Genomic DNA, 22685 nt, shown 5'->3' with positions numbered 1-22685 from the left:
CCCCCTCGCAACACTGAGGGGGCCCAGGGCCAGTTAAGGAGATCTTTTGATCTCACTGCTGCAAATGTAGGGCCACATTAGCATGTGCCTAGGCACACCCCGTGCCAAGAGCTATGGTCACTTCTCTGCCAGTTAGGAGTTAAACCACTGTATGTATGCAGCTCTAACCACACCACCGCAGTCTGTGAACCACAGCCAGACTTTAAAGACGAAAAAAATTATTTTATTTGGTCCCTTTCTTCAATCAGTACCGAATGCATTTTTTTTATTTTTTTTTATAGTTATAATCTCCTGCACTGTTAATTGCTTTCTAGAGCCAGTTGTGTGCGATTAGGTAAATAAATCAAAGCTTCAGAAAGATACCAGAAACAAAGAAGTACAATGCGAACATTCCATTAATTCATACAACTTTGAAAAGATCAATTAATTATTTAAAGGAATACACCAAACAATATAACAACCACACTTAACTGCAGTGGCTATGGTGTAGTGGTTATGGTGCAAGGAATTCTAAGACACCCTTGTTGTTGGTAATCACACCATTGTTACCATGGGTCTGCCAGGTATCACTGTCCTCCACTACCAAAGGCAGAGAGAAAGAAGTTCTCTGTCTGAGTGACGCCCTGCAGTGCTTAGCTCACAGACTAAAACTCATTCAGCTGACACTCTGTCATGAGGCTAGCCCTGGAATAAAGATCATGCATAGGAGCTCCCACTATCATGGTTGCTAGTGATGGAGGTGGGGACAGACAACTGGTAAAAAGTCAAACCGTTCTAAAACTACACTAATAGCGTCATAACTAATACAGCGCGCCAAACTGGTTATGGTGCTTGGAGTGTTCCTAATGTTAATGCTATATTATTTCATTTTTTCCCAATATCTATTTTCATTAATGCTTTCATAACTTTCACATTTGCTCATTGTGTCCACAATGCTTCTCAATGAGAAGCATTTGAGAAGACACTGGCCAGCCTAAACATGGAAACTTATGCTGAACAAAAATGGGTGGATTGCAGAAGAGAAAATCTTTTAGGAAACTTACACATTTTATTTATTTAAAAAAAAAAAAAAAAAAAATTTATATTGCAATTACAAATATGCACATAGACATTTCCTTTTTAAATCAGGAGTGGAATGGTGATGTGAATGGGGAACCAAAATCTATGTATTCTAGTAGCCTGTGGTAAACTAACCCTGCCTGTTAGAGGGTAAGGTATCAGACTTCTCTGTGTTTCTGATATCACCAGATGTGCTATGGAAGTGAACAGATACGGAGTCAATCAGACAATAGGTCCTGTTACTTCCTGATTGTTTAGCTCATTGGAGCCTAGCTCAAGAAGAAGCAATTGCCCAGAGCACCTGCTTTGGAAAGGTTTCTCATTGGGTAGTTAGTGGTTGGACAGGGGTTAGAAGGTAGGCTTGCAAAGACTGCAGACAAGAGACGTGCAGCCAGATACAAAGTCACACCTGGTGCATTTGATTTCTCCCTGAGAGCATTGAAAGTAAGTAAGACAAAACAGAGATGTCCCTACTTTAATCAGACAACCAGGAATGTGTCTCCATACTAAATGATGGTAGGAGTGCTGATGAGTCAGTAGATGTAAGGCTCCATTAACATTTCTTTGTTAATATGCTATTATTTTGTGTGCCTCAAATATCACTAATCTTGGCACTGCTAGGAAACTACATTTCCCATAATGCTTAGTCTGCCTTCAGAAGAAGTGCTTCAAGCTCTGCAGCAGATCGGTTTGCCTACAGTGCTGTAAAACCAAGCAGTAGGACATCACATTATTAAAGTACCCCCCAGTAGTAAATATATTGACACACTGTAAAACCAAAGTAAATCCAATACACACATTAACATATTTAAACGCTCGATCTCCACAAAGACTTGCTTTGTAACAAACATATTTGATAAACTAAACAGAAATGGCTACACGGAATAGATACTTGAGTTCTAACACACAGGTGTTTGCATTGTGTGAAGCAGGGCAAACCTGATTTACATACAATAGAAAGTGAAAAATGACTGTGTACACAAATGCAGGAACATCCTTGAACAGATCGATGACAGTATGTTCCTGTATTTGCATTTGTTCTTGGCCTTTATTTAACAGTGAAGTCTTGGACAAATCCTCCCACACTATTTGTCTTCCTTTGTTGCATGAAATATGACCAATGCAATATATATATTAAAGGGGCACTCCATTGCTCCAAAAAAAAAAAAAAAAAAAATGTGTAGATATATCCCCAACGAAAACATACATGCAATTATTATGCATTTTGTATTGGGGTATATATAAAACAGCTTGCAAAAGCTGCACGTCTCTTGTCTGCATTCTTTGCAAGCCCTCCCCTTCTAACCCCGCCCAGACTTTCTGCGACTGTCCAATCTCTAACTACCCAATGCAGCTCAATGAGAAGCCTTTCCAAAGCAGGTGCTCTGGGCAATTGCTGCCTCTTGAGCTAGGCTCCAATCCTAAAAAAAAATTATCAGGAAGTAAAATGACCTATTGTCTGATTGACAGCCAGAGGGGTGTAAGAATATTAAATTGTAAAAGTGGACACACTCTTCACACATAAACCATGTCTTTAAGGTTATGGAGTGTAACTTTATTTTGCCAGAACTGGAGAGAAAATACTTTCACGGTAAAGTTAAAATACTCCCTAGGTTCACATGAGAAAAGGGAAATGGTTCCTGGTGAAATTAACGTTTGACCAAATATATTAACCCAAAGCATCAGGGGAGTAGTCCACAACGTGTGGGGTGCTGAAGGTTGCCAACCCCTGTTCTAGGTTGATATGAAGAAATTTATAAACCTTACATTTCATATAAAATGATAAAATACCTAAAAATGATTATTACTCTAGCCAAAGATCTGAAAGAACAGTGTGTATGACAATTTACCTTGAGCACATATGACACAGTGATCGAAGGGATACTGTTGGCATGAAGTTCAACGCAGAGTTATAACAAAGTAAGAGAAATGTCAACACTTCAAACCTAAAAGAAAGAAACAATTTAAAAAAACAAGAAAAAATGTAACAGATGCACCATATATTTAAGTTGGACTAAAGTAGAAGAAAATAATTAAAACCAAAATTTGGTGATTTTATTCATTCAGAAAATAATTTTCTTTTATATAAATTAGAACTTTATTTAACCCCTTAAGGACCAAACTTCTGGAATAAAAGGGAATTATGACGTGTCACACACGTCATGTGTCCTTAAGGGGTTAAAAGAAATGTTTATCCTTCTTAGCAGCAAAATCAGTAGATAAACAAGTAATTTCCTTAGAGGAAAACAGTGTTTGTTTTTTAGTATTATTTAAAAGGGGGAAAATAAACAGCATGCATTCCAAATTGTGTAATGATAATGTAAGTAAATACATATTTTCAGTGCCTGTATCATGTTTCTCCATGGGGTCAGCTATCTTAAAAGGGACACTAGACACTAACTGCTTAACATAGTTCGAGTGATTGTAGTGTCTGGAGTTCCCTGGTCCTTCCATTCCGTTTTTAAATGGTTTAACGTGCACAAAACTACTTTTTCCTCTTTTTAACGACTAACAAATGTCATATCTACATTCTACTAGCAGTTTTGGTAGTAAAATGTATAGATTGTGAGTAAAACCTATTTAAAGAGAGAGATTTTTGGTCATTCTGCTATACACTCATAGCAACCATAGTGCAGACACTGTGGTTGCTATTATACTCCCTAGGCGACACGGATAGCGGATACTAGGAAGTATAGGAATCGAGTGACTGAGGTCACTCCACTCATCAACTAACATAACAATGAAGCAAATGTGTTGGTGTCACCGAAGACATGTCCCCAAGGAGGGCGAAACAATGAAGACTGGTTGAGGAGTGGGGGGCGAACCAGAGGTGCGTGTTACTTAAGTGTAACATCCACCTCTGTAAGGACAATGTTGCAAAGGAGCATAGGGTGAGGTGAGACATCTTATGTGCTTTTTTTCAGGTGTTCACATTGCACATGGTCTTGGAGAAAGAAGGACTTTCAAACTAGACTTAAAGATGGCTGCCATCCATTAAATCTAATGTATGCACTAACAATAACGCAGAGACTAAAAAACATGCAACCTTATTTTCTAAAAAAAAAAATACATAAAGGAACGTTTTCCTTTAAAGTTTAAACATGTAGAATTTATCTGTCAAGACTTCAAAGTGACATAATGATGTCATTTTGAAAAACCTGTCTGCAAGAATTAGCCTAAAGATGTTCTTGTTATATATTTGTAACAATTATTTTCTACGTTTCGAGTTGAGAACAAATTTAGTTGCATTTAACCCCTTAAGGACACATGACATGTGTGACATGTCATGATTCCCTTTTATTCCAGAAGTTTGGTCCTTAAGGGGTTAAAGCCGAAAACCTTCTAGTGATTTAGTTAAAAAAACATTCTAGTGATTTAGTTAAAATGTATGCAACTACAGCGTTGGGGTGAATGCAAGTGTAACAGAATTAAGCATAATGAAACCTTTATAATGCGCCTAGGGATTGAACAGGTGCCTTGGGAACTTAAATTTGCTTGGCCTCCTTTACGATCCCTATGTGACTAATGAAGGATTTCGCTAGAAAAGCTTATTGGAAGGTGACAGATATGTCTTTCTTCTAAAATTCAGATGGCATGATAGCAGTCCTAAACAATAAAATTAAATGGCGGCAGAAGTAACTACGCAATGGGGACATTGCACCAATAAAACCCAAATAAAAAATATATAAGGCACTATTGATTTTGAGTAACATGTCAATTACACAAAGAAACTATACATTGCATAATTAACAAAACATTACCTGTTTTGAGCGGTCAACATCTCCCTCTGAGGGTGAGGCCCACTGTAGATAACCCTGCTCAAACCATGCTGAGACAAAGCACCTTCTGTAAGTGCCATGGAACCAATGCTGGAAGGCTGCAGACATAAGGTGCATGTATATTTTAAACAATTGGCATAACAAAAAAATTAATAAATACATTCTGGATATATTTAAATTATGTAATTGCAAAATTTACATTTAAAGTGTTTAGTCCAAGCAACAAGACCACTTCAGTGATTTGAAGTAGCCATGGTATCTAGAACAGTGCTCCCCAACTGACTCCTCATGGACAGCCAACAGTCCAGGTTTTGTCAGTATCTCCATTGGAATAAAACCTGGACTGTTGATTGTCCACCAGGACTGGGTTGGGGAACACTAGTCTAGAGTCCACATAAACATAAAGTGCATGGCTGCCAGAGGTGTAGCTCCACCTCCAGCAGCATCCTTAGCCTGCCCTTAGCAAGGAGTTCTGGAATTCCATGCTGGCGACAGATGACCAATGATGCTACAGCTCTGTGCCACCTCAAGTCGTCCCCCTCATTGCATTGTTCTGGATGTCCCATTCCCTCCAGTAAGATGGAACAACATCACGGGAGGAGGATCGGGCATCGGGGAGAAATAAAGGTGACTATGCTAAAATGACCTTTAAAACCAAGTTTCTATGCTATAGTTTTGCCGTGTTCACATTACAGACAAGTGTACTAGAGCTGTTGTATTTAAACCGGTTTCATATTCAACTGTAGATATATCTGGAGTTGAATTAATGCACCTATTTTGACAAGTTCATCAAAATCACTTGCAGAGCAAGTTTTTCCACAGAATATAGCAAAAGGTTCAGCTATTAAATGCTTTAGCAGACTGATATTACTTCGATTTGTCTTGTATCTAGAATATGCAGATAATAATATATAAATAAGGGTGGGAGGAACTGAAAGGATGAAAAAGGAGAGCATGAAATTTCACTTTTTTTTTTTTTTTTTTAAATCATCCGACATCATCCTTGTTCCATGAGAACAAGCAAATTGTTTCCTTAGTATGGATTTCATGTCCATGCCTTTTACACAATACATCCATATATACACAATAACCAATATGCTCTGCTCTCAACAAACCTAACTCGAAATTGGAGAAAATGTGCAGTATTGGGGTGTGCAGAAAATAGAAACTAGATGCAATCTCAACAACTGTGCCAGCTCTAGAACATATACCCACCTCGTGGTAGACTGATGGCTTAGATAATGATGGGATTGTGAAGGCCAATACCTTGCTGCGTCCTTCTTCATCCATTATCTCCTAGAAAGGAAGATTTTAATGCATTTTAATTACACTTTCATGGTTTGCTATTTCAAGGCTGCATTGCCATTTGAGTTGGCAAAACACAAATGTAATGGGTGTTTTTTTCCAAGTTTTCAAAACACATGTTTACATATAACATCTTAACCAGGTATGGATGTGGTGGAAACAAAGAATAGTTGTATTATCATTTTAATGTACAAAGCTGAAAGCAGACTCTACCCTTAGTCATTATTATATTATTTTAAAAATTAGCTAGTTTTAAGATTATCATCTGATGCCTTCCACGGGTTAACAGAGATGTAAGATTCATGTGTTCGGTATGCTGGACTTGCTCCAGATGAAATAAGGGACAGGATGTGAATAAATATGTGCCCATTTATATTTTTTTGATATTGGCTTTCCCACCTGCCCCATTTACAGATCGTATTTACCCAGGAGCACGTTACACAGAGTTGCAGGGATTGTTGGGGAAACAATGATTTGGGTATAGCGTTAGAATTCACACCATTTCCTACATTTAAATTCATAGACAGTAAGTTTGTACGACCTCCCTCCCCCCACCCCCTTTCCATGTGGACTCTGTCAACTTCATTTTATTTTTCAATAGTTTGCAGCTATAGATTACCAATTTATAAATTGCTGTAAAATATGTTGGTGCTATAGATAAATAATATTACTGATAATTTAAATCATACACCAAAACTCATAGTTATATGTTTTATAAGTCCATCCATATTATGCTTTGTGTGAAATGGTCATTTTAAGGTATTCATTATTCGTCTATATCCATGTCCATGTCCATAGAAGAAACATTTCAAAAAGAAAATCATGTTTTCGTTATACTTTGCACCATTTAATTGTGAAGCCCCCATCTTTCATTGGCAAAAGGCATTTCATATCTAGATATGTCTTGTGTTAGGAGGGTAAAGAAAAGGAACACCAGCATCAAGACGTGAAGGATGTATAGGAGTAGTTAATGATAGAGCTAAAAATAAATAAATACATACATAAATAAATCAACAGGAACACAGGCAGCGAAATCCCCTAGCAGTGTGCTTTTTACAGGGTTGAGCACTTTTATGGTGATGTAGTGCCACGTACAATACAGTAAGATGTACAACTAGAACAACAAGCTTGATTGATCTGCATTCATGTTTTTCACTTATCAGTAAACCTTTGGATATCTATTTTTCATAAAGACCTTTGAGAGTAATCACTGATCGGAGAGATCTTAAAATTGATAGTCTATAAGCATACTCTAACATACCTTAATCATCTCACAAAGCTAATGTATTGCATGTAGTATTGACTTAAATTTGCAAAGCTATTCTTGTCTCTAGGGATTATATCTTTGCCTTAAAGAAAATGCAAATTCAGTGGGTTACAGTACACACTGGAGGGGAATAATGCTGCTATTTGTGCACAAAATGATGTGTCTGTTTCTTTCGTAAAACTCGAACGAAAGTTTTTGGATTACAATGCACATATCTCTATTTTGCTTGCTATGTGTAGTATGAACCTTATCCAGCCAATATCCCAGCTGTTACTCTTTTTATGGTCCATTATGGATATGTCATCAATATATCACACTAAACACCATTCCTGCCTTTTCATTTTGAATTGTGTTGTTTACTAGACTTGCTCTCTTTCTACTTTTGCTACATGAGGGTATAAAGAAGAAAAGAAAATTCCAAAACACAAACTCAACATGTCCTGGAAGAGAAAGTCAACCATTAAATTATAATTAAATATTTATATTAAATATGAAGAGGTCACAGAAGCCGGACAACATATAGACTGGGAGCTTACTCATGGACAGATTCTGGACAAACCTGACATAATGAGGAGCATCAAAAGGACAACCCAATCATTAAATCCCAACATATACTTATCGCACCCTGCTGTGAGCACTTCATCTCACAACAATCTAACCCCAGGAAAAGCAATAATATGGATAATTGCATACTTGACTAGCAATTTCTGTTTGAAATAGGCAATGAAAGAATACTTGTGTCTTCACATTGACTTAATAGGCATGCCTGTATTCTTCACTCTTACTTTATAGAAAATGTATCAGGAATACTGGGATTCCCACATTATACTACAATTAGCTGATGCTTGATGTACTGTGTTTACTGAAATAATACTGTGAGGATCTGGTGATATAACAATGGCCATAAAATGCAATTTTAGCATTCCCTTCTAAAAGGGTGTCTCTGGTTGACTTATAGCAAAACCCTAACCTTTCTCAACCAGCGGTAGAGTGCCTCTTTCAGATCAGAGCATCTGCGGGTATGTATTAAGCAAATTCACTAGTGTAATTTGATAATCACCACATTATAGTTTTTCTTTTTTGATTACCATTACCAATTGCAGTCATAGATCTAAAATAGATTATATTATGCTGATGAATGCTGAAGACCTTTAACAGAATGAAGAAGATTCAACAAATAATAGTCTGAGCACCGTTTACACAACAGAGACGGTGCTTTAGAGTGTACAAGTTCTGTTTGTACCTCCGGTGTTTATTCACGGAGCTTTGAGTGTCAGTAAAATGAGAGCCGTTGTCCTGTTATTGAAATGTGATTTATGTAAAAAAATGGAAAATGTTGCAGCACTGCCTCTGATGTCCTCCATTTCATGTGTAAACTATCTTTGACCACCATCACTACACGGTTTAATAAAGAAATACAGATTTTGTTTTACTTTATCTCAATCATAATACTATATTTTCAGTAATAAATATAGAATATTTAATTTTAAAAAAGCAGACAACTTTGCTGCACGTACATTGCAGATTTCTTTTTTTGAAAGATCTTTTGGTTTACCTCTTAAACATCCCCTTTTTATAACTATAATGCGCTAAAGAACATGTCGCTATAAAATGCCAATACTACGACTTAGGAGAATAACAACTTCTTAAAGATGAAAAATCACCTAATGACCTCTTTTCTCAGTGTCTATCGCTTCCACCATTTTCATGAAAATAGACATTTAATTTAAAAAGAGCACCCAAAACAACTTAACCACTGCTGCTTATTGCAGGGATTATTGTGCTCTATTTTTTTTTTTTTTTTTATAAACCTTATTTTTGTGTGATAGTCTTGTCAGAAGTATAACATACAGTATTTGACGTACATAAAATATATGGGATAGGTATCCACATTGCCCATTTTACATCTCCATTTCTCGGTCTTTCAGTTAAGTATGTCTATTACTATATACAACAAAGACAATTCACTTTTTTCCTTATATATAACTTGAATATAAATCCAGCAGTATGCAACAAACAGAACCTTCTAAGATAAGTAGTTTTTGGTGTCTGAAGTAGCGAATAGTATTCGGGTGGGGATTGTGTCACCTGTCCCTTGTAGTTTGGCCCTGGACCAGCCAGGGGCCGCTGTGTTTGCCATTATGTAGGGTTTTGGTATATTGTGCTCTATTTCTACAGATGATTCAGTCCAACCTACACTGCAATGATAGGCATAGAATGTGGGGCAGCTTAAAAGAACACTCCAAGAACCATAGCCACTAAAGTGCACTGCTGTGGTTATGGTTCCAGCCTCACATAGTAAGTAGCGAAAGTGCTTAAGAGCAGTTTGACTTTTTACCTCGGATTAGCCAGAAGCCACTCCCCACCTCTACTACTTCAGAAAGAAAGTTTCTTGCTTAGTAGCTTTCAATAGGCAAAAAAGTCTTCAGCATTTAAAAAGCATATGGAGATTCCTATATTACTTGAAAACCTCCCAAAATAATGTGACAGCAGAGAAAGGACCTTAAAGGGACTCTTAACCCCTTAAGGACACATGACATGTGTGACATGTCATGATTCCCTTTTATTCCAGAAGTTTGGTCCTTAAGGGGTTATGATACCGGAGAAACTGACGGAAGCCAAGCACAGAGAGATGGACACAGGTTTCTTCAGGAAGGAAGAGATTCTTTATTGGATCACCGATCGGGACTCAGAGGGACTAGCGTCACCAAAATACAGCAAAGTCTGAGTACTGAATACATAGAGTACATTCCTTATATAGCACTGTAGCTCCTCCCACAATTAACTACACCCACACATACCCTTAACCTATTTAATGAATAGAGTCTAAACTCATCCATCCGGTCTAACCACGTGGCTCATCTGATACAAAGGAGAGGGACGCGTAATTCCAGTTCTTACATTCCTGCACCTGGTCAGTACAGTGATGACAGTATCTTAGCTACGTGTAATTAACTAACTGATACTACAAACACATATACATACATATGCCTTGTGGCAATCTTAGCCTGCTAAACTTGTATTTTACTGGAATTACATCACATTCCCCCCTTTGATGCCTCTGATATTTCACAATTACTTGAGGCATCACTTAACCTTGGTTTGCATATACCTCAGGTTACCATGAACCAGACCAGACTTATCTTATGATGTGAATCTTTTAACACTCATCTTCCTGCATTGGTTCTCCTTGATCTAGAGCCTTATACTTATATATCGCCATTATCTGTGCAGCAGCCTTCCTCTCTGCTATACTTCCTATCAGGCTTTGCACAGACCTAACTACTAAGGGTATAAGACACGGTAGGAGTAGACACAACAGTAAAATCAGTAGGACTCCACCTACCACTGCCTTAAGCCCTCCAAACCACTCATACCAGTTACCAAACCAACTACTTGGATTGTACCCTTTCCATACCTGAGTAGGCACATGCGCTAGTTTAACCATATGGCTAGTAAGCTCAGCTATTGCTTGCCCTTCGTCATCTATTTGAAGACAGCAATTGCTCAGGTTAAACTTCCCACATACACCTCCCTCTACTGCCAAAAGGTAATCCAAGGCTAATCTATTTTGGTACACTGCTGTCCTCATCCTGGTATTATGCTTCGCTAGAAGATTGAGTGCTTGTGAGGTCTCATTAGTAATAATCTCAACCACCGCCTGTAATCTTATAATACGGTTGAGCATATAAATTGGGGTTCTATAACCAAAGGTACCATCTTCTGCCCACGTGGCTGGCCCATAATAATCTATGATACGCTGGGGAGGCCATTCATTATCTTCCCAGGTACCTATCTCTAAGGGTCCCCTTTTCTTCCTATGATTCACATCATACACTTTAACACCTAAAGTCTCACCTGTTTCAATCGGTAACAAGAAGAAGGATGGTTTGAGCATACCCAACACACATGCCCCTTCCCAGTCCTGTGGCAACTCCGAATAGGCTTTCTTACCACAGATCCAGTACAAATTTGCTGGGGCTCTCCAGGTAGATGTGATGGATAAATCAAACCACACATCCTTTAAACTGGCATATCTAGCAAACGGGTTAGATGGTTCTGAGACATTTGAAGCCGACCACCAAGTTGTATTTTTAGTATCATCATCATAAGCTTTTTGCCCTAGACAAGTTAATTCTCCTACAGAAGTATTATACATTATTCCTTTCCTTGCTATGCAAACATAACCTATGATGGAGGTCTTTAATCTCCACTCAGATTTACCTCTAACACTCAAATGATAATCGGCTTGTGTAGATATTAGTTGGTCAACTGCCTCAGAACCGGACATTACCTCCTTTGCTTCCCAAGGCCATTGGTCTCCCATGTTAGTACCTCCACACACATAGCAGTTGGTAACATTAAGACTACCGGCAATACTTTCAGCTAGGTCAATGAACAGGTTTTTAGCGTTATGGGGGATCTTATTATCTATACTCATCTCTTCATAAAAGGAATGGTATACTTGATGAGTCTGGGAGGATACCGTATCAGTCTCTATTCCTATAAACAATAATGTCCCAGGATCTAAACCCGTCCCGTATATCTGAAACCCAAATAAATTTCCATACTTATCTAGGAACTTGTCGGGGTTATTAATAAGTATATGGACTGGGTTGCATTCCATAGACTTACAATAAGGGCTAGTAGGCAACTTAGTCACTATCATGTCTTTATCTACTGTCTGTCCCCAAGTCGCCCACCCCACACAAGACCAATATGGACAAAAGTTATAGTCTTTATTTGGGCATCTAGGACTCACATATTTATTTTTGCTACTGGGACAAATGTATTTATCGTTAGACCCATACGTCCTCTCCCATCTAAGATCCCCACATACATTCCACGGTTTTCTACCACTTGATATCGCCTTACATGCATCAAATAGCAGAACACCCGAAGAATATACGGATTCTAACACCGTCTTATTAATTAGGGTCCCCTGAGGATCTCCATTCCTGAGAGTCAACCAAATTGTACGAGGTTGATACTCTGGACTGAAGCACTTAGGTTCTCCTACTCCTAAATGGCACACACTATAGTCTATATTTAGGTATCTACATTTTGATACCTCTCCTTTACATTCGTATTGTGAATGCCAAATTAGGGTTTGGGAAATATGGTTACCTGTTCTCGTAGTCTTAATGCATACCTCACAGCTAGGAGTGTCGGTACCTCTACCTTCCTGAATATAAAAACACATGTAAATAAACACAATCAAAAGCACATCTTTCGCCGTCATCCTCAGTCTTCGTCCGTGCGATGGAACCTCAGCTTCCAGGATGTGAGGGCTGCAGGGAATGGAGTTCTGCTCGTCTTCACAGGTGTCCCTTCGAGACTTTCCTGGCTTATACACTATGTGATGGTAAGCGGACAGGCTTTATTATGGCCTTCTCACTCACACCTGTAACAATAAAATTTGTAATCCACAATAATTCCTCGTTACTCCGACTGAGTAGTGCGTTTCAACCGGATCCTGCAGGGATTCTCTGGATCTGCTGTAACTTGCCAAGAATCAACTGCTGCTGGCTTAACCCTGGAGTGATGTATCCACGGAGTCACTTCGGCTACTTTTATCGCTGTAGGGGTAGACAAAAGAACAACATAAGGACCTCTCCACTTGGGCCCTAACGGTACATTATTCCACTCTTTAATCCACACTTGATCTCCTGGATGATAACTATGAACAGGGGGATAAATATTCACAGGTAATCTTGTACCCATTTCTGTACCTCCTCCATAGTCTTACCCAACTCTACAACCTGCTGCCGGGTAATTCCTTCTCCCAACTGACTCAAGTCCCCCCTTAAGTTACCAAGTACGGGAGGTGGTCGCCCATACATGATTTCAAAAGGAGAGAGGCCCATCCTTCTGGTAGGGGTACTGCGGATTCGCAATAAAGCTATGGGTAAGAGAACGTTCCACTTAAGTTGGGTTTCCTGACACATTTTAGCCAACTGGTTCTTTATAGTTCTATTCATTCTCTCTACCTTACCAGAACTCTGGGGTCTATATGCAGTATGAAGCCTCCACTTTATACCAAGCATATGAGTCAGTTGTTGTAGGCACTGATGAACAAAAGCTGGACCATTGTCCGATCCTATAGAACAGGGTAGTCCATATCGGGGTATTATTTCTCGTAGCAGGAATCTCACAACTTCTCCTGCTTTCTCTGTACGAGTAGGACATGCTTCTACCCAACCTGAATAGGTGCACACAATTACCAACAGGTAACGATGTCCACCCGATTTAGGCATCACTGTAAAGTCTATTTGTAGATCGGACATGGGGAGTCCCCCCATAAACTGGACTCCTGGTGGCTTTACTGGTCCTTGTCTTGCATTATTTTTAGCACACGTTACACATCTACGTACAATGGCCTGAGTCAAGTTGGACAATCTTGGTATGTAGAAATGTTTCCTGAGAGATTCTTCAGTACTGTCTCTCCCAGAATGTGTCCCGTTGTGATAATTTTGGACAATTTCTACCGCTAGTGATGCTGGTATGACTATTCTTCCATCTTCTAGCTGATACCACTTGTTCTCCAAATACTTTCCCGGTTCAGTCTTTAACCACTCCTCTTCTTGAGCTGTATAAACTGGAGTCCATTGGGACAGTGGAGTTGGTATAAGAGCAGCTATATGCCCCACATACTCCTGTCTTCCTGATTCAGCAGCACGCTTAGCTGCACTATCTGCCATCCGATTTCCCTTGGTTACATCACCATCTCCTCTCAGATGCGCTCGACAATGTATGATACCGACTTCTTTCGGCTCCCACACTGCTTCCAATAGTTGTAGGATTTCAGCTGCGTATTTGATTTCTTTGCCTTCTGAATTCAGTAGTCCTCTTTCTTTATACAAAGCTCCGTGGGCATGAGTGGTTAAAAACGCATACTTAGAGTCCGTATAGATATTTACTCTTAAACCTTCAGCCAATTGTAACGCTCGTGTTAGTGCTATTAATTCTGCCTTTTGTGCTGATGTTCCTTTCGCCAGTGGCCGAGCTTCTATCACCTTGTCTATTGTTGTCACTGCATATCCTGCATAGCGGATCCCTTCTTTCACATAACTACTGCCGTCGGTGTAATATTGAACATCGGGGTTCTGGATGGGAAAATCACGAAGATCTGGTCTACTTGAAAATACTTCATCCATTACTTCCAAACAATCATGTTGACTTTCAGTAGGTTGCGGCAAAAGGGTAGCTGGATTTAAGGTGTTTACAGTCTCTAAATGCACTCTTGGGTTTTCACACAACATTGCTTGATACTTGGTCATACGGCTGTTACTAAACCAATGATTTCCTTTGTAATCCAACAACGTCTGTACTGCATGTGGGACTCGTACATAAAGTTCTTGACCCAGAGTGAGTTTATCGGCTTCAGCTACTAGCAGGGCGGCTGCAGCTACGGCTCTTAGACAAGGTGGAAGTCCGCTGGCCACTGCATCCAGTTGCTTAGACATGTAGGCAACAGGTCTTTGCCATGATCCCAAGTACTGTGTCAATACTCCCACAGCCATTCTTCTTTGCTCGTGTACATATAAGTAGAATGGTCGTGTGTGATCAGGTAGACCTAATGCTGGGGCACTCATCAAAGCCTTCTTCACATCTTCAAATGCCGTTTGCTGTTCTTGGGTCCATAAGAAGGGGTCGTGCTCTGTACCTTTGATGGCTGCGTACAGAGGTTTTGCCAGTATCGCATAGCTGGGAATCCATATCCTACAGAAGCCTGCTGCCCCCAAGAATTCTCGCACTTGTCTTCTATTCTTGGGTATTGGTATTTGGCAGACAGCTTCTTTTCTCTCTGGCCCCATAATCCTTTGACCTTCAGAGATATGGAATCCCAGATACTTGACAGTTGGCAAACACAACTGAGCCTTCTTCCTGGACACCTTGTATCCTGCCTTCCAGAGAATATGTAGTAGATCGTGCGTTGCTTGCTGACATTTTTCTTTTGTAACTGCTGCTATCAACAAGTCATCTACATATTGTAACAATACACATTCTCCTGGGATAGACTCGAAATCCAGTAGATCTTGACTTAGAGCTGAACCAAATAGGGTAGGTGAATTTTTAAACCCTTGGGGCAGTCTTGTCCAAGTCATTTGGCGTTTTGAGCCCGTTACAGCGTTCTCCCATTGGAAAGCGAAAATACATTGGCTTTCTGCGGCAATTTGGAGGCAAAAGAAGGCATCTTTGAGATCTAAGACTGTGAAGTAAGTAGCCCCGCCCGGAATTAAAGCAAGCAGGTTATATGGATTGGGTACAACTGGATGTATGCTAACAACCGCATCATTGACTGCTCTTAAGTCCTGTACAGGTCGATACTCATCTGTACCGGGCTTTTGAACAGGCAGCAATGGGGTGTTCCAGGGGGAAGTACAGAATTTTAGGATACCATACCGTATGAACTTATCCAGATAGGATTGGATGTTCTTCTTAGCCTTCTGCGGAATGTGATATTGTCTTAGGCTCACTGGATAAACCCCATGTTTCAGTTCAATTTTTATTGGTGGAATATTGCGGGCCAGTCCTGGTGGGTTGTTCTCTGCCCAAACTCCTGGTATGTTAAACAATGTCTCATCACTCCTAGGGTTTTGGCTAGTCAACACTGTATAAAGTCGCCACTCTTCTTCCTTTGGTACGGATAAAGTCATAATACCTGAAGGTCCATTAAACTTTAAGGATGTTGTTCCATTTGGTAGGAACGTAATCTGCGCTTGTAATTTTGATAGCATATCACGTCCCAGCAATTGGACTGGACATTCAGGCATATAAAGGAATTGGTGTTTTACTACGTGGCCTCCCAATGTACAGAGTCGACTTTTAAGAACCGGTTTTTCAGCACTTCTTCCAGTTGCTCCTATCACAGTAATAGTCCTTCCAGATGGAGGAGCAACTAGATTAGTCACCACTGAATGTTCAGCACCAGTGTCGATCATGAACGCACTCCTTTTTCCCCCTATTGATACATCGACCATAGGCTCCGCTCGACCAAGGGGGATGGAGCCCGGTCGGTATCAATAGTCCTCCATGACAGTGTCAGCCAATCCTACAAAGTCCCTACCTTCTCTATCGCGGGACCTTTGCGCTGCTGGAATATACCTGTCTTCCCTAACACTTCCTCTGTTCCCATTACTCCCTCTATAACCATTACTCCCTCCGGGGCCTCCTCTACCTCTCGCTCTACCTCTAAAGTTTCCGTAGCCTGCCCTGGGTTGGTCTCTCTCGTACTGCTCTCTTTGCGGACATTCGTTCCTCCAATGCCCTTCTTCCTTGCAATACGCGCATTGATCCCTACTCAAAGGCTCCCTACTCCATCTATTATTGCCTCTATCTGGGCCCCGTTTATCTACGCCTGCGATCGCTACCGCTAGCATATCAGCCTTTTTACGCATCTTGCGCTCTTCCTCTTTCTTACTTTCTGTATCCCTGTTCATATAGACCTTATTTGCTACCTCCATTAGTTGGGTGATGGACATACCTGCAAACCCTTCTAGCTTTTGTAGCTTGCGCTTAATATCTCCGTAAGCTTGGCTGACAAAGGCGGAGTTAACCATTCGGGAATTGTCTGCGTCTTCCGGATTAAAGGGGGTATACAAGCGGTATGCCTCCAATAATCGGTCATAAAAGACACTGGGCGCTTCATCGCTTTTCTGGATCACCTCAACTGTCTTTGACATATTAATAGCCTTCTTTCCTCCGGCTTTCATGCCAGCAATTATAGCGTCTCTATAGGCTCTGAGTTGAACCATATCAGCACCATTTACGTTCCAATCGGGATCGGTGTTGGGATAGTGTGTCGCGGCCCATGCTGCTGGATTAGCTTGGTTCAAAGCACGGGCTCTATCTTCTAATGCTTTAATGGCTGCTTGATTTATTCTTGTCCTTTCCTCATTGTTAAATAAAGTCATTAGTAACTGCTGGCAATCAGCCCATGTCGGATTATGCGTCTGTACTATTGAGGTGAACAGATCAGTCATGGCTTGTGGTTTCTCAGTATACGAGGAATTATGGGTCTTCCAGTTTAAAAGGTCGGTAGTGGTAAATGGGACATATACGAAGACTGGGTCAGCGTGTGCCATTTGACCTGCGGCATCGATATAAGCTGACCCGGGATTTAGGCGAAGAGGCATCTGATAATGCTTTAATTGTTGGGCACCAGTCAACTGTCGGGTTTGGATGGGGCTACGTAGAGAGGCGTCAGTCATGGGTTCCGGTCGGGGAGAGATAGGGTATGGGGATGTGGGAGGTCGGTTTTGGGAAAAGGTCGTAAATAAAACACTTCGAGCCGAGCTAGATGAAGCTTGACCGGAAGTCTGAAGTGGCGCCAAATCAGGATATTCGTTTCTAATGGGGGTGGGTTCTGGTTCCGGAAGGGGAGATTTAGTACGAGGGGGGGTGGATCCTGTACTGGAGGAGGAAGCGGAAGTGGATGAGGGTAATGAGGGGAGGGGTGCAGGACTTCCTGCGTTTGCGTCACTTCTTCTTAACGGAAAGTAAGGGGGCGGCAAAGGGATCTCGGACTCAGGGGGCGTGTCCAAAATGGGCCTAACACCAGTCCTAGTGGACGAGCAAGTCCTAGCTACCATGAGGCGACACTGCTCCTCGTGGCATGTCTGGAGCCATTTTGGCGAGTCATTTACGGCCTGTCTCCAACAGTCAATATAAGGAAACTGGCCGTAAAGTTCAGGCCTACCCGATACAGCCACGTGTAAGCGCTGTACCAGAGTTGGATCCAAACTGCCACGTGGCGGCCATGCCGCAACCAAAGTAGGCCACTCCCTAGTACACAAAGTGACCAAACGTACAGGAGACATCTTTACCCCAAAATCACAAACTTTGAATCCCTTTTTAAAATTCTTAACCATACATCCTAAGGGATCCGGAATCGTTGACTGCGACGCACCCATACTTAACAATGGAACGTCGTCGACAACGAATACTATACACGCGTACTATTCAACAGTCACACCCGTTTCCTCTGGCAACAGCACCACGTGGTACGGTTACCAAGTGAAACGTACACAATAACAATAAACACTCAGGGAATTCCCGTACACACACAGCTGTTACACCAGTCACTATATAATCAATATTATGCCCTTTGGCGTAACTATACAGTCACCCACGCTATAATTCTCTATATACGAATTACCCGTCTATAACACACCCCAGTAACATCGTCTTTTACAAATAGCGGTTACAGTACGGTTAGCATAGGTCAAAGCACAAGTTAAGGTCACAATACAATTATTAGTGGTTATGGTGTTAAACATGCAATGGACGACAATGATTAGTACTTATTATACAATGTCAGTAAATATACAGGGTTATGGTACCGTGCACTATAATACAGCAACACACTATTAACACTCTCGCTAGACGGCTGAGCTCGCGCTATCTAACAAGATATACACTTTACTAAACAATCGTTAACACATTTACAATTCCCAACTAAACTATTGGCCAGTACCTTGAATGGACTACCTAAAACTATATACACCCGTTTTGGTTAGCCACACTGCCCAATCACCACATATATAGCGAGCTAGAGAACCGAATTTACACAGGCGCCTCTTAGTCGCACTATCAAAAGTCTAGTGGGTTCCAAATTTACACGCCTTCCCACTTAGCCCAGATAGGATGAGAACTAGCGAACCGAATTTACACAGGCGCCGCTTAGTCTCCCGGTCCCTCCGACCTAGCGAACGTAATATACACCCTAGAACGCTAGTCTAGACAAGACACCGGTGTCCGGCTAGGGCTATCTTACACCTGGACCCCGCCTGACTAACCAAATCAAACGGTCTGACTAAAGAGCGTTCGATCGAGCGGTGCGCCTTCGCTCCTTCCCTCCGACAGAGGGGGCAGATACAGATTCAAAAACCCCTTTGGGCCTACCGCACAATCGGTATACCCCTAGCGGGTCCTGCCGTCTAAAACAGCAGTTATCTTACCTCCTCGTTCCTGAACCTGAGTTCACACTCATCGACGGGGACACCCCAGCACTTCTTACGTAGAGGCCGATGATCTCCTGGACAACAGACCAGTGGCGCCGAGACGAAGGGAGGTCCACGCAGAAGTTCAGGGGTGCAGCCGTAGAGAACGTGGGCAAAGATAGACCGTCTCACGCCTCTGCCTCTCAGCTACCGTTGAACGATGAGCTTCCCGGCCAATGCACCAAATGATACCGGAGAAACTGACGGAAGCCAAGCACAGAGAGATGGACACAGGTTTCTTCAGGAAGGAAGAGATTCTTTATTGGATCACCGATCGGGACTCAGAGGGACTAGCGTCACCAAAATACAGCAAAGTCTGAGTACTGAATACATAGAGTACATTCCTTATATAGCACTGTAGCTCCTCCCACAATTAACTACACCCACACATACCCTTAACCTATTTAATGAATAGAGTCTAAACTCATCCATCCGGTCTAACCACGTGGCTCATCTGATACAAAGGAGAGGGACGCGTAATTCCAGTTCTTACATTCCTGCACCTGGTCAGTACAGTGATGACAGTATCTTAGCTACGTGTAATTAACTAACTGATACTACAAACACATATACATACATATGCCTTGTGGCAATCTTAGCCTGCTAAACTTGTATTTTACTGGAATTACATCACAGTTAAAGCCCTTTGACTTGATGACATGCTTTATGTGTGAAGAGTGTGTGGTCTTTTTTTCATTTTACAATAAGAGACGATTTTAATAGAATACAAACTTTTGTAAATTAACCTTGCTACAACAACTGTTACTGCCTGGTTTGGTTAGCTCAGTGGGCTAAACTCATAAAGGCAGCAATTGCCCAGAGCACCTGCTTTGCAAAACCTTCTCATTGAGCTGCATTGGAACATATATTTATAGTTAAATCCCCCCTCTCATAATATTGTAAAGCTCTACGGAATCTGCTGGTGCTATATAAATGGCAATAATAATATATGATTGGACATCCACATTAAAGAACCACTATAGGCACCCAGACCACTTCAGCTCAATGAAGTGGTCTGGGTAATAGGTCCCCCTAGTTTTAACCATGCAGCTGAAAACAGTTTCAGAAAAACTGCTATGTTTACACTGCAGGGTTAATCCAGCCTCTAGTGGCTGTCTCCCTGACAGCCACTAGAGGCCACTTCCGCGATCCTCAATGCGAAAAATCGCATTTAACTCACGCTGGACGTCCATAGGAAAGCATTGAGTAATGCTTTCCTATGGGTGGTTTTAATACGTGCACGGCTCTAGCAGCGCATGCGCATTCGGAGCCGACGTCGGCAGGGGGGGGTAAGGAGAGAGAGAGAGAAGTCACCAGCGCCGAGGGAGCCCGGCGCTGGTTTAAGGTAAGTGGCTGAAGGGGAGGGGAGCTCCGAGGGATTATGCCCCCTATAAAAAAATAAATAAATAAAATAAAATGCATAATTACACCCAAGCATATTTTCATTTGGGGTATATCTCCTAAATTGTGATTTGTTTTGTATTTGGGCAGTGGATTGTCCTTTTAATCTCACATCAAAGTAAGAAAGCAGGGCATGTTAACTGTTAGACTATACTTATGCCATAAGAAAGACAAAATACATAACCCATGCATAAAATCTGAAAATGGACATAATATAAGAAGCTCTGCCTGCCAGCCATAAAAAAATTGATGTTCTAATTTTTAATGAGCCGTAGTGTGATCAATATGGAGAAAGCTTCCCTGGAAGCTAGTAAACAAATCAAAATGAAAGCACTTTTCCTACACATTTCCCCTACTAACCTACTCTCTGTAGCAGTGATGACTTAACTTGGAACTCCAAATGGCTAGCCAAGCATAAAATATTAAATATTTACCTAAATAAAGCCACAAATTTTATAGTTTGAGCATGCATCCTGTCATTACCGATAATTATCCACACAAGTACAAATATTAACCAAATCCCAAAAGGAGACACAAAGTGAAAACAAAAAGATGGCCTGTGGGTTAACCGCAGTCAAAGTCGATATGTTTCTACTCCGTGACACACTGCAACACGAATTGCACACATTTCCACATCCATTTTAAACACCAGACCCGCCAGTAGTATAAAAAAAAAGGGGGGGGGGGGAAGGGGGAGACGCTAAAAGGCACTGATGCATGGGAAAAGGGTGAGGATCAAATCAATTCCTGCCGATGTCTGCTGTAATCTTATGACGGGTGCATGACTGAGATGAAAAACTCTTCAATATGACATACGGAATAAGTGAAGCGCGAGAATCAGTCACGCTCACATATCCTCCTCTATTGGAGAGCACAATTTTACTTGGAAATAAACTAAAGGTTGTAGAAAGGTGAGAGTTCAGCCAAAGGTCAGCATTCAGATTTAAAACAGTTTGACTTCTTACAATGGAGGTTGTCAGGGCACTTCTGGTACCATAACCAATACAGCATGCTGTAATAGTTATGGAGTGTGCAGTCTCCCTTTCGTCATGATAGGGGACTTGTGGCGTGGACACTAGGACCTCCCACCTAAATATTATAATTATGGCTCCTAATTTTAATACCCCATTTAAATAATTAAATAACCCCCACCCGCAGGCTTAGAGTCGGGGCAGCAGGGGGGGACAGTCCGCAATTCAATCTGTAGATTTGCTGTTTATTATAACCATAGAATTAAATAAAATGATGTCTACAGAACTCCAGGTTTCAAACAATCCTTAAAATTAGAAGAACAGAATACACCAGCCAGCATACACATTAAAAGAGAAAATCACATTCATAAAACAATCTACCGTATATACTCGAGTATAAGCCGACCCGAATATAAGCCGAGGCCCCTAATTTTACCCCAAAAAACTGGGAAAACTTATTGACTCAAGTATAAGACTAGGGTGAGAAATGCAGCAGCTACTGGTAAATTTCTAAATAAAATTAGATCCTAAAAAAAATATATTAATTGAATATTTATTTACAGTGTGTGTATAATGAATGCAGTGTGTGTGTGTGTGTGTATGAGTGCAGCGTGTGTGTATGAGTGCAGCGTGTGTGTATGAGTGCAGCGTGTGTGTATGAGTGCAGCGTGTGTGTATGAGTGCAGCGTGTGTAAATACTAATATTGCATAAATAAATACCTCAAAAATTATTTATATTGCGAACTACGTACAGATGAAGCTATACTCACATTGTGTAGAGAAAAAGGTGTGAATATAGACATATGCACATACACCACACAAAGTTCTTTATCTACCAAGCTAGACTTCTTTATATTTTTCAGTCACTGTTAAACACAAACCTAAATCAGTCAATAAC

General features: G+C 40.9%; 1 protein-coding gene across 3 annotated transcripts in view; it reads right to left on the bottom strand.

The window, feature by feature from the left end:
* The window catches only part of HYCC1 (hyccin PI4KA lipid kinase complex subunit 1), a 123573-nt gene that overhangs the window by 30915 nt on the left and 69973 nt on the right, over positions 1-22685 (bottom strand). For all 3 annotated transcript variants that reach the window (XM_063452381.1, XM_063452380.1, XM_063452379.1), the window contains exons 5-7: positions 6054-6134; positions 4821-4936; positions 2910-3005 (exon numbers count right to left, since the gene is read on the bottom strand). In XM_063452381.1, the coding sequence (XP_063308451.1) occupies positions 2910-3005; positions 4821-4936; positions 6054-6134 (293 nt within the window). The remainder of the gene's footprint in view (positions 1-2909; positions 3006-4820; positions 4937-6053; positions 6135-22685) is intronic.

Source organism: Pelobates fuscus, chromosome 4 (genome assembly GCF_036172605.1).
Source record: "Pelobates fuscus isolate aPelFus1 chromosome 4, aPelFus1.pri, whole genome shotgun sequence".
Taxonomy (NCBI): domain Eukaryota; kingdom Metazoa; phylum Chordata; class Amphibia; order Anura; family Pelobatidae; genus Pelobates; species Pelobates fuscus.
This window is presented reverse-complemented; position numbering and strand designations above follow the sequence as displayed.